Source organism: Anopheles stephensi, chromosome 2 (assembly GCF_013141755.1).
Source record: "Anopheles stephensi strain Indian chromosome 2, UCI_ANSTEP_V1.0, whole genome shotgun sequence".
Lineage (NCBI taxonomy): Eukaryota > Metazoa > Arthropoda > Insecta > Diptera > Culicidae > Anopheles > Anopheles stephensi.
The window spans coordinates 61,634,855-61,647,575 of NC_050202.1; the positions used below are offsets into that span (position 1 = coordinate 61,634,855).

The following is a 12,721-nucleotide window of genomic DNA, read 5'->3' on the forward strand; positions in this document are numbered from 1 at the left end:
CAAATAAAAATGGTAGGGATGTAGTGATATGCGTTTCATTCTTCAATTTTGAAAGCAAGTTTAAAGCTATGAACGAAAAAATGTAATATTATTGTTATTCTTTCGAATTTCATATATTAAAAAATATTAGTGATTTTTACATCAATTCCTTTTAATTGCTGGTTTTTTTAAAATAAACTTGTGCTAATCGGTATTTTTTTACTTAAAAATAATATTTTCGAAAAATAATGCAGGATTTCGCCCGACATATGGTGTTTGGTAATTTTTTCGCTTGTCAAACGAATCTGTCCACTCGCCCACTGTGAATCGCAGATGGATCGTACGCGAATGGTTTCGCGCCAAAACAAAACACAATCATCATGCGCTGCAAAACAGTGCGGAATTACCACAGACTACAACATTCTGGCTAACCATTCAATGTAGAAAATTGTTACCGTGCGATTTTGAAGTGAAATTAATAGTGAAACAACAAAAATAAAACACCAGCCATCGTTAAACGTTCCAAGATGTGTGATTCGCCGGGTAGGTATTCAAGAGTTTCCACAGGCGTGATAAGAGACAAAACAACATTTCTCACCAACACTCTATGTGTCCATTTTGCTGCGGACCTGCTGCAGGATCGGAACAGCGGTCGAAGCGAAGGCGTATCGACAAGCATGGCCGGTTTGCCGCTCTGGAACGGCTGAAGAAGCAGAAAGAGGTCGGCACCAAGAACAAGTACGAGGTGGACGAGATTGAGAATGTGTACGACGAGGTGGACGAGCGAGAGTACGCCAAAATCGTCAGCGAACGAATGCAGGACGATTGGGTCGAGAATGATGGTGAGTAGAGAACTGAAGAGTAGTATCAGCGAGCGACTAAATGGAAACGCTTTTCCTCGCAGATGGTTTTGGGTATGTGGAAAATGGGCGCGAAATATTCGACGAAGATGAGCTGGAACCGCGCGCTTCAGCTAGCCGTTCGGCAAACGGCAAAAAGGGCAGCAAAGGAAACAAGCGTGTCCGTGACGAAGCTGGCAGCCAAGCCGGTGGTCCGGTCACCGGCAGAAAATCGCTGAAAAATTACTTCAACCGCGAGCAAGCACCGAAGGCAAAGCTGGAAGATGATGACGCTTTGGCCGACATTTTAGGGGAAATCAATTCAGAGGGAGGAGCTGATGGAAGCGGGCCAACGGCACCGACAACCACGAAGGAAATCCGTCCACTGCAGATGACGAAACCGGTACCGGCCAAACCGAAAGAACTTACAGCCGAGGAGGAGATGAAGCGCTATATGGCAAATTTGAGCAAAAATTTGAAACGATCGGAAAAGAAGGCTGTGGTAGAGGACGAGGACAGTGACGAGGAGATGTTGAAGAATGTAATTGCCGAATCGGAAGGTAAACCGGTAGCTAAAAAGCTTCCCGCATCGTCATCACACATTACTGGACAATCGGTTAAGGTGGAGCAGGTGTCGCAACCGATCCCATCGGTGGTACAAAAAGAACTCCCTTCGGTAGTTAAGCAGGCACCGGTAACGCAACCGGAGTCAGTCCCGGTGAAAGTAGAACAACCCACCCAGGAAGTAGCCGACGACAGCCACTTCCTCGATGATATGGATGACGATTTTGCGGAAATGGCGACAGCGACCCCGAAGCCAGTCGAATCGAAGGAGGAGAAAAAGGCGGAAAAGCAGGAAGAAGAAGTGATCCCGAAGAATTTGCTAAACGGATGGGACACCATTTTTTCGGACATGGTCGAAGATGGCAAGAAGAGCAGTAGCGCCACGGCAGATGCGGATGCAGTGGACGGCAGCGAGACGGATTCCGGCACGGAGATGAAGTTTTGGTTCTGGGACGCCTGGAACGATCCGAACAAGTGTCAGGGTGAGCTGTACCTTTTCGGCCGCATTGCATCCGCAAATCGGAAGGATTACCAGTCCATTTGCGTTCACGTACAAAGCGTCGAGCGGTGCATTTATTTGCTGCCTCGAGAGACACATGCGGAAACCGGACAACCGGTCAGCCTGCTCGACGTGTACGATGAGTTCTGTAACGACGTCAGTACCAAGCTCAACATCACCAAATACCGCACCCGAAAGGTGACGAAAAGTTTCGCCTACACGAGCGCCACCAGCTCGCTGAAGGTGCCGGTCATGTGCGATTATCTGGAGGTACGGTACAGTGCCAAGTTGCCACCGCCACCGCTCGACAAACGGTACCGCACGATTGCGCACATTTTCGGTTCCAACACGAACGTGGTGGAACAGTTTCTGCTCGAGCGTAAGGTGAAGGGCCCGTGCTGGATGACGCTCAGCAACGCGACGCCACGGGAGACGAAAATGAGCTGGTGCAAGGTGGAGGTAACCGTACCGGACATTGACTGTGTGAAGCTGGCGAGCGATACGGCAACGCCACCGCCGCTCGTGTTCTGCTCGATCAATGTGCGCAGCACGCTGCGCAACACAACGAACGAGATCATCATGATCACGATGCTGGTGAACGATCGGTTCTCGCTGAGCCAACCGGCACCGAATCCGCCGTTCAACCGGCAGTACTGTGGCGTTACACGGCCATCGAACACGGTTTGGCCGCTCAACTTTAACGTGGCCGATTGCAAGGCGAAGGTGACGAAGTGCGAAAGCGAACGGACGCTGCTGAGCTGGTTCCTGTCCACGTTCCAGGTGATCGATCCGGATCTGGTGGTTACGTTCGATGCTGAAGGGTTTCAGCTCGATCTCATCTGCCAGCGGCTGATGACGACCAAGATGGCCCTGTGGAGCCGTATCGGGCGGCTGAAGGTGCGGAGTTCGGCAACCCGGCGGGTGGACGATTTCTTCGTCGGCCGTATGATCTGTGACGTGAAGACGTCCGCGGAGGAGTTGATCCGATCGCGCAGCTACGACTTAAACACGCTCTGTGCGGAGGTGCTGAAGATAGGGGAGGGCGAGCGGAAGGATGTGCTGCTGGATGAGATCCTGGCCATGTACGAGCAGGCGGACACGCTTGTGCAGCTGGTGGGATTAACGATGCAGGACAATTTCTACACGCTAAGGTTGATGTGCGAGCTGAACGTGTTGCCGCTGGCGCTGCAGATCACGCAGATTGCGGGCAATTTGATGAACCGCACGCTGCACGGCGGTCGGGCGGAGCGGAACGAGTTTTTGCTGCTGCACGCTTTCTACGAGAAGGATTACATCCTGCCCGATAAGGTCACGTTTCAAGCGGGGGGCGGTAGGAAAGATGGGAAGGCTGGTCCGGGGGCGGACGAGACGGCAGAGAAGCGTAAACCGAAGAATAAGGCCGCGTACACCGGTGGGTTAGTGCTGGACCCGATCAAGGGTTTCTACGACAAGTTTGTGCTGCTGATGGACTTCAACTCGCTGTATCCGAGCATCATCCAGGAGTACAACATCTGCTTCACGACCGTGCTGCCACCGGCGGTTGGCGGGGAAAATGAGAACCTGGCCCCCGGTGAGACCGATCTCGAGCCGACCATACTATCGACGAACGAGATTGCGATCCTGCCGAGACAGATCCGTAAGCTGGTCGAGAGCCGGCGGGCGGTTAAGCAGCTGATGAAGGAATCCGACATCTCGCCCGAGCTCGCCATGCAGTACAACATTCGGCAGATGGCATTAAAGCTGACGGCAAACTCGCTGTACGGTTGCCTGGGGTACTCCCGGTCACGGTTTTACGCGCAACATCTAGCGTCGCTAATCACCCAGAAAGGCCGTGATATCCTGATGAACACCAAATCGATCGTGGAACGGATGAACTATCAGGTGATCTACGGTGACACGGACAGTATCATGATCAGCACGAACATTACCGACTACGAGCAGGTGTTTCGCATCGGGGCGAGCATAAAGCAGCACGTGAACAAGGCGTACCGCTGCCTGGAGCTGGACGTGGACGGTATCTACAAGTATCTGTTGCTGCTGAAGAAGAAAAAGTATGCCGCCGTCTCGATCAGCAAGAAGGCGGACGGTGCGTATGTGTGCACCCAAGAGCTGAAAGGGTTGGACATTGTGCGGCGCGACTGGTCCCGCATTGCGATTCTGGCCGGTAATATGATAATTGCCCAAATCATGTCCGACGCACCGATGGACGAACGGATCGAAAACATTCACGTACGGTTGGAGAAGCTGAAGGATGATCTGCTGGCGGGCACGCTGTCGTTGCAGTTGCTGGAAATTACCAAGCAACTGACCCGCTCGCTGAACGAGTACGGAGATGTGGGCCAGTTGCCGCACGTACAGGTGGCACAGCGCATGAATAAGCAGCGCAACCGGAACTACAAACGGGGCGACATGGTGAACTACATCATCTGCCAGGATGGTACGTCGTCGCCGGCCATGAAGCGTGCCTACCACATCGATGAGGTACGCGATCCGGCCAACGCCGAACTGCTGAAGGTCGATTTTGAGTACTATCTGGCACAGCAGATTCACCCGGTCGTGTTTCGTATCTGTGAGCCGCTGGAGGGTACGGATGCGTGCCGGCTTGCCCTGTGCTTGGGGCTCGATCCGAAGAAGTACCGCACGATGGTGAGCCTGGGTGGAGGGGGCGGTGCGGAAGATGGACAACAGTACCAAGAGGGCGAGAGCCTCATCAAGACGGCAACGGAGCGGTATCGGCTGTGCCATCGGTTTGAGTTTACGTGCGTTGCTTGTAAGACCAAAAACCCGGTGGCCAGTGGATTCCGTCCGTCGGCCGGTGGTCGCCAACGGTCGGTGTTTGAACGGTGCGCTAATGAAGAGACTGGTGGCGGAGGGGGCGGGTGTTCGGTGCAACCTGTCCAATATCTTCCGGCGATAGTGAACGAGCTAACGTTGGCCATTCGGGAGGACATCCGGCGATTCTACCAGCGTTGGATGGTTTGTGACAACCCAATCTGTAGTGGCAACACGCGCCTGTACTCGCACGTGGCAGCGAAGAACATCCCGTACTGTTTGCTCTGCCGGAAGGGTTTGCTGGTGCTGCAGTACTCCGAGACGGATCTGTACAATCAGCTGTGCTACTATCAGTACATGTTCGATTTGGAGCAGTACAGTGCGAAATGTAAGATTTGTGTTAATCACTAATCGCTAATCGATCATGATCAATTTAATATAATTCATTTCCATCCTTCAATTTCCAGTAACGAAAGCCCTCTCGCCGGATATTCGCAACATGTACAGTCGGCTGAAGGAAACCGTTGAGCGGTTCCAGCAACGATCCAAGTATGGTGTTGTAAATCTGTCCAATTTCTACATGGATTATGCCATTCCGGCACCGAAGCAGCTGGACAAGCTGGGCGAACCGGTGAAGTATCTGTACCCGGCGAAAGATATCGCCGCTCGACTGGCCAAACGATTGGAGGTTGTGGGAGAGGGAAGAACCGACGGGGTGAAAAGTGAACCGATGGACCGGAAGACTTCACTGCTGCACGAGAAACTGATACAGTGGAAGCTTTATCTAAGCTAGCGGAGCTTTCGGTTGGCGAATCGCGTGAAACAAAACTGGTAACGCAATACAGAGCGTGGCGTCTGCGAGTCGATTTTTTAATAACTTTCATTTATTAGAATAAATTATTACTTACTAGTTTAATTTATGCATTTTTATGTGTGTTGTGTGTATATAAAAGACTAAATACGCGGTGTCTACTTTTTTCTGTTCAGAACGATCTAAAGAATCAAGCACGCGAGAGTCACTATGTAACCAGTAATTTAGCCAGATTCTTACTCGCAGATGGTCTAATGCTAAGCATGAATTGTAGTTTTGCTCAATGCATGCGGTAAAAGCGAATCACGTAGTTATTTATCAGCGATTTTAATTCATTAATCATATTTCCCATTCGCCGGTACAAAACTCGTTACGTTTGAAACCCAAACAAAAGAAAATTCAAAAATTTGCCGGCCGGCTGTCAAATCACGAAAAATCGCCGCCGGGTTTGCGCGGGAAGCGAAGGGACACTGACGATACGAACATTTTATTACTCATGCTACTTACTAGCTTAAAATCAAGCTTATGTGTTGTAAAATTTATTGCAAAGCTAGGTAAAAATAGTAATATCCTTCCCACTGGGATGCATTTCCATACAAAAAGGTTATTTAAAGTTTTCGACCTTGTAACTGTGACATCTAAACGCAGCCATATTTACGAATCTCATGCTCGATTAACCGGGCTTTGCTGGACGCATGACCACGGATAATAGAACGGTTTATTCCATCGTCTCCCGTCGGAAGCTGTCTTCCATGTGAAATTCTCTTCCCGTGTGTCGTTTCGCGGTCCACGCAGCAGTATCCCGTTTTCCCCGAAAGCAAAAGCAATCAATCGAAGGTGCGTGCAAGATATTTTATCCGTAGCTATTGGTAACTGCTGCTTCTGTAGGCTCGCCCCCAATCGGTAGAACACCGTTTTGCAGAAGGTTTAGTGCGTAGTTTCACTATACCGCGTGTGAGCGTGTCACGACCCGGCTAATTCCGGTTCCTGTTGTGTGTGGCATTAGTTCTAGCGGTCAGCAAGGAGGGTAAGTGTGTAGGAATGTGGAACGTGCCGATGAGCGTGAAACGACGTTGTACGTCGGTTCTAGCGCTCCATGTGCTTACTTGGAATGTGCTTTGTGCGAGGAAAGATGGCCTTTTACAGTAATGCTGAATGGCGGCAGCGGCAGCAGCACGCACGGTGGTGAAATTTGCTTAAGTCGTCATTCTGATTGTTGCTCATTGTCTGCACTAGCATATTGGTCGGAAAGTTGGCGTTAATCCTATCTTTTCGTCGCTTTGTTCTTAGGAACAAACCAGTAGCAAGAAAAAACATGAATCGTACCTTCATTCCTAACCTCTCTTTTTGCGGGGCCGAAGCTTTTTCTTTCTCTCCTCTGTTCGCTTGCTCATGTTCTCCAAGGCCTACTGCTGCCCCCGTGTATATGTATGCGGAGTAGCAGAGACGAAAAAATCTAATGCGTCATAGCCTCGTTCAGTAATTTGCACCGTCGTTGTCCTTTCCACTTGCAGATTGCGGATACGCAGTAGTGTTCCTCGCAGGCAAATAGCAAATAGAAACAGGCGACAATGACCACCGGAGCTAAGACGGAATCGTCGGACGTGGAGGTGCCCGACCTGGTCGATGCGCCCGGCTATCTGGACCCATTTTCGCGCCGCTACATGATGAAACAGTTCATCGCGGCGTTGCCGGAGACGGCCCAGCAGCGGGTGAACGCGCTCAAGCATCTGCAGGTCGAGTACACCAAGCTGGAGGCCAAGTTCTTCGAGGAGGTGTACCAGCTGGAATGTAAATATCAGCAGCTTTACCAGCCGATCGTCGACCGGCGAAAGGAGATCGTGACCGGCAAGGCGGACCCGACGCCGGAGGAAGCGGTCTGGGAGGAGCCACAGAACAAGGAGGATGGCGAGGAGGAGGAGGAGCAGGACGAGGATGACGAGATCAACGAGAAGTTGAAGAAGATGGCGCTAAATTACCACAAGGAACTACCCACGAACGGACAAGGCATCCCGAACTTTTGGCTGATGGTGTTCAAGAACACGGAAGCGCTGGCCGAGCTGGTGCTACCGCACGACGAGCCGGTGCTCGAGTATCTGCGCAACCTGAACATTGTGTACGAGAAGGACCCGATGTCGTACGTGATCGAGTTCCATTTCGATACGAACCCGTACTTCAAGGACACCGTGCTGACGAAGAAGTACTTCCTGCGCTGCAACATCGACAAGGACGAACCGTTCGGCTTTGAGGGGCCAGAAATTTACAAGTGTACCGGCTGCCCGATCAACTGGAACCCGGGCAAGAACGTGACGGTAAAGACGATCAAAAAGCAGCAGAAGCACAAACAGCGCAACGCGACGCGCATGGTCACGAAGACCATGTCGACCGAATCGTTCTTCAACTTCTTCTCGCCACCGCGCGTCCAGGAGGATGACACGCTGGACCCAGAAACGCAGTTCCTGATCGGGCGTGACTTCGAGGTGGGTCACTTCCTGCGGGCACGCATCATCCCGAAGGCCGTCCTGTATTACACCGGTGAGGTGATCGATGAGGACGACGACGACGATGATGACGAGGAGGAGGAGGAGGAAGAGGACGAGGAGATGGAAGATGAGGATGCGGAGGAGGAGGAGGACGAGGATGACGAGGAGGAGGAGGAGAGTGCACCGAAGCCACCGGCAGCCGCCAGTAATCGGGCGAAGAAGTCGAAAGGTGGCCGTGGGGGTGGTGGTGCAGGTGGAGCGAAGAAGACCGGTGAGCAGCCGCCCGAATGTAATCAGCAGTAGAGCGCGCGGGACAGGACGTGTTTACGGTCAATTCATGGGTAGGGATACAAGAACTGCACGTGTTTTAGTCTCTATCATTTAAAGCTACTCCTCTACGTACGTATCATCGCTTTTCCTTTTGTTTGTTCGTCGTCCTTTAAGCGTTTTGCATCCGGAGAATCTTAGATGGCCGGATGGGTTTTCATTGACGGTTATGTTGTGGGGTGGGCGGTAATGTTATGGAACATGCCATCGGTAGCAAAAACATTTATTGAAACATCATTAAACAAGCAGGGAATCGGAAGGCCAAGTCTTCGCAGAATGTGTTCAGTTGTACTGACAGAAAAGGAACAGGTAGAAAAGAAACTAAAGCAGCGCTTAAGAGGAGGGAGCACACATACACACACAAACAAGCCTGGTTTTCGGAGGACGCAGGAAGAGATCGAGGAGCGAAACATACTTTCCCTTATAATTCTATTATTGTTTGTGCTGCGCCGAGTTCGAAAAAAAGAATCTTCCGTATTCCTGATATCGAAATACTCTAGCATTGCTAAGTATCATTGGACGTTAAGTTGTCTTATATACCCTGCCGCTACGCTATATTAGCTACGCATTCTAATACAAACATACACAAACGCCAACAGAAAACCAACCGACATAAAAGGTGGCTCTAGTAGTCGAAAGTCTTGCGTTCTGCAAAAATCGAGTCCGGCCGCTACAGAATTTCTCAGGATCAGGATCGCAAGAGCTGTTAGGAAAACATTTGCGCTTTGCCTTGGTATGGATGCAGAGTTGACGGAACGGTTCTTGTCGCAGCGTTTAGCGCACACCACGGCTCACGCATTTCGTTTCTCCAATTCCAGTAACAGCAACTTTCGTCGTCTGCTTTCCATTATAATAAAAATCGACACACAAAACACCGACAAGCGCGAAGAAACAAACAGAAAACACACCCTATTATACATTAATAAAAAAGAAACAAACTTATGTATTTATGTTATCAGGATACAACACACGTAAACTATATTTCTATACAACAACACAATGGCGTGTGTTTTTTTATCTGAATTTTGTACTAAGTTGTACTAGGCTGAAGTGAACGATCATTCTCTTAATTGTTTCTGAAAAGAAAAAAGCTATCGATAGGTAACGAATTTCGTCAGGAGAAAGTGGCGAATGGTGAAGTTATAACTACTTTCGACATTTTTCTCTACCAATTTTAACGGGTGGGATTTTTGTAGCAAAAAATCCGGATCCATGTATAACCCGCGGGAAGGCAACACATTGAGTTAATTGTTCTTCGCCCCCTAAGCTTTTGTGGTATATTGTTGTGAAGAAGCTGAACGTAAATTTCTAGCGTAAAGAAAGCGTATTATTGAAATGAATAAAGTGTGCGGTGGAAGTAACAACGTATACTTGTGGATCATTTGAAACATTTGGATTCCGAAGACGAAGGGGCCTCATTAACAAGATGTAATTCATTATCAGTCGGGAGATCAGGCGTTTAAACCATCGTTATTGATAAATATTTATGTTTTTGTTAATCAGGCTTTAGATTAACGGCGAAGACTTCAGAAATGCATTCCTGCTCATGATGGGATCAGTTCATACGAAAACTGCAGTTTTAGAAAGAGAGAGAGAGAGAGAGAGAGAGAGAGAGAGAGAGAGAGAGAGAGAGAGAGAGAGACAGCGCACGGTTCAAATGTAGTACAGCTTTCTGGCGTTTCACACAATATCCGGCAGATGGCGCTCACACACTAAAGCTCTTCCCTGAAGTAGGTCTTTAACGTGATTATTCAAATCAACCGTTACGGTGTAGAATAACACGAAATAACGATTTTTAAGCGTTTTTATCTTGACTCATGAAGCAAGCTACGCGAAACCTTTGGCAAATAAAGAATGGATTCGTTGGAACTATTTAATCGTACCTTCATTACCATTCCAGACGCATGCCGACACATCCAAGAACCGATTTAGAATAATTCCCCCGTAATGCTATGCACGCTCCACTCCTGCTAATGAGGTAGAAGCGGCGAAGATGTTACACTACATCATGCCATCAATTCATTACACCCGTTCGAAGAAGATGGATTGGAGCGTTGAGGTGATATCGCCGTTGCATTATTCATTACGAACACACAGTAAAGGGCTCCTCGTATGTTCGGCAGTCAGATTTGCGCTGTAACTGCAAAGTAATGATTGACAAGAAGTTCGGCCCCCATCCTCGAACAAGGGGGTGAGGATTCAATTAGACCTCGCACACCGCTTTTTAGCACACGTTGTGAGCTAACACTGATTGAATGGTAAATTGGTAACTTTGACAATCTTTTAAGGCGCACCCGAGTTGTTTCCGTGTGCCGGGAATTTCACTCCCGAGCTGCTCCTAGCTTCATTTTTTTTTCTCTCTCTCTCAGCGAAACTCGTTAGCGTTGTGTTTAGATCGCTAGTTTTCGTGGAGCCGTGCTGTGGTTTTGGGTGCGTTTGACACAGGCGCAACTTTACCGCTGTCAAAGTGCCGGTACCCTGACAAAGTTCGCAATCGAATTAACGAAATCCACGCAATCCGCCTGTCACCAGCCGGGTTCCGAGGGGGGGATTAGTTGGAACGGTGGGCTGGCTGGCTGGCTGGCTTATGCTTATGCGCCCGGTGGTGCGGTACGGCACCGGCAAAACCACAAAAACCCACATCGACGAAGATGTCAGCTTATTGCGAAACATTCCTCGGGTATGTTCTCCGAGACCCGGGCAACCACTTTATTACGCAGGATGGATTTTGTGGAGGGGGTTGGGGCCGCGGTAGGTCGGCGATTTCTTCCACCGAGCACCACCATCCAGCCAGTGGTGGACCCCTGTTTCAACTTGTACCCCCGGTGGAATGTAATTTAATTTAGCCAAGAAAACTGGTACGAACACGGTAAAGCGTGTCATCGGTGACTTCTCCACCACGGACAGCAGTAGATTAATACCTTCAGGTTTCACCCACGGAACGGAGCGCTTTTGCATTGGTAACCTAGTGGTATCGGCTCGAATGTGCTTGTTTGAAATGCTTGTAACGGATGCTCGCTTCCTGGAAAACCCGGCTGGCAGCTGTGCCTGCCTGTGGAATGGCGTTCAGAAATCCATTTCGTGCTGCAATTGACGCTTCGTTGTTGGCACGATGTTCGATTTTCTTAGATGAAATAAATAACCATTACAACTCGGGGAAGGGGGGGTGGGGATGGGGTGTGGGCGCATCGGGAAGTGTTAACTGGAGGGCACAGGCCGGGGGGATGGAAATTAGCATTTCCTCCATGACATCGGACAGCGACAGTAACGCGCGCACACTGACAGACGGATGGAGCGAGAATTTCAATAAATATTTCAAAACCCGAAGCAAAAGTCGATCCGGATGCTCAGTGTATAAATTCATTCCTGTGGACAATGTGATGCTTTCATCCCGGGGAAGCAAGTGTCCGTAAGCTGAAGAAGCGAATTAATGATGTGTTTACTGGTGTTGGCGTGGTGTGTATGCTTAAAGCGAGTGAAAATTTGCTGCTAAAATAGGAGTGAATGGACAAAATTGTGGGTTTATTTATAAATTCTTAATTATTTAGAATTATTATTATAATTTAATAAATTTGAAATTATAGCCAGAAATATTTAAAACACGTTTGAAATTTGGAGCTTTTGGTAGAGCTTTCCACGAATCATCCTAAAAGTATGCAATTTGCATCGCAGCAATTTTGAAAATGCAGTTAAACCCGTCAGCAGTATTTTTAAAATTATTTCTACTTACTTCTGTGAGAATGATTAGAGTTAAGTTAAGTTTAAACATTTGCTCAATTCAATCAAAAATATATCTTTAATTAAAAATACATACGCACAGGCGCTGCAGTGTAAGGCAATAACCACACCTCGCATACTGTCGAAGATAACAGGCGACGATGCACTAATAAAATGTGTCTTATTAATTGAAATCTTACCTGTCTGCCGCAACACCGTTCCTATTGGACCGATCCCGATAACAGGGAGGTAGGGGTACCAGTTTAATTGCATTGATCATACAATTTTTAATTGATTTAGACATCGACATAACAACAACACACACACGAGCCAGGCTGAATCGACGCACCTCTGATACACCGTAACAACTAGGTGCAAGGGGACACGTGCAGGAAGATAATTAAAAATAAATCCATTTATTTATCCATCTAGCATTGGTGTCTGGCCGATTAAGAGCGTACTTCTCTGCACAAAGCCTCTGTCAGGAATTATAGGGGGCGTACATCGAGAGGCCGGGTTCTTTCTTCTGAGCCCGAGCCAGCAGTAGAGGTACGGGCGAATGTTATTAGTTTTGCAATACGATAACATTCATCGAAACCGAAACTGAAGTCATGGCTGTATCGAATGCAACTGCACGGTGCATTCTTCGGTTTGTGAGCGCAGAGCGCTAGCTGTTAGCAAACGCCTTACTCCTTTGTGGCTTTCCTGGAGCTGTGCTAACGGGACCTTT

General features: G+C 48.9%; 2 protein-coding genes across 3 annotated transcripts; both read left to right on the plus strand.

Annotated features, from left to right (window-relative positions):
* Positions 1-308: 308 nt before the first annotated feature.
* LOC118506590 (DNA polymerase alpha catalytic subunit) lies at positions 309-5,577 on the plus strand. The gene is made up of 4 exons (XM_036043947.1): positions 309-522; positions 618-821; positions 884-5,041; positions 5,121-5,577. The coding sequence occupies exons 1-4, from the start codon at positions 507-509 to the stop codon at positions 5,444-5,446; spliced, it is 4,704 nt and encodes a 1,567-aa protein (XP_035899840.1). The 5' UTR covers positions 309-506; the 3' UTR covers positions 5,447-5,577.
* Positions 5,578-6,145: 568 nt separating this feature from the next.
* LOC118506591 (nucleosome assembly protein 1-like 4) lies at positions 6,146-9,642 on the plus strand. Of its 2 annotated transcripts, none has more exons than XM_036043949.1 (2): positions 6,146-6,491; positions 6,979-9,642. In XM_036043949.1, exon 2 carries the CDS (start codon positions 7,036-7,038, stop codon positions 8,248-8,250), a length of 1,215 nt encoding a protein of 404 aa, XP_035899842.1. In that variant the 5' UTR covers positions 6,146-6,491; positions 6,979-7,035; the 3' UTR covers positions 8,251-9,642. The 2 variants fall into 2 exon arrangements, with proteins under 2 accessions (XP_035899842.1, XP_035899841.1); XM_036043948.1 differs by having other exon boundaries at positions 6,146-6,301; positions 6,979-9,274.
* Positions 9,643-12,721: the final 3,079 nt, after the last annotated feature.

Bases quoted from the DNA above. Each gene is read 5' to 3' on its own strand.
- LOC118506591 (XM_036043949.1), top strand. From the start codon at position 7,036: ATGACCACCGGAGCTAAGACGGAATCGTCGGACGTGGAGGTGCCCGAC.
- LOC118506590 (XM_036043947.1), top strand. The intron at 822-883 runs GTGAGTAGAGAA...TTTTCCTCGCAG, and splicing joins CGATTGGGTCGAGAATGATG to ATGGTTTTGGGTATGTGGAA. The intron at 5,042-5,120 runs GTAAGATTTGTG...TTCAATTTCCAG, and splicing joins GGAGCAGTACAGTGCGAAAT to TAACGAAAGCCCTCTCGCCG.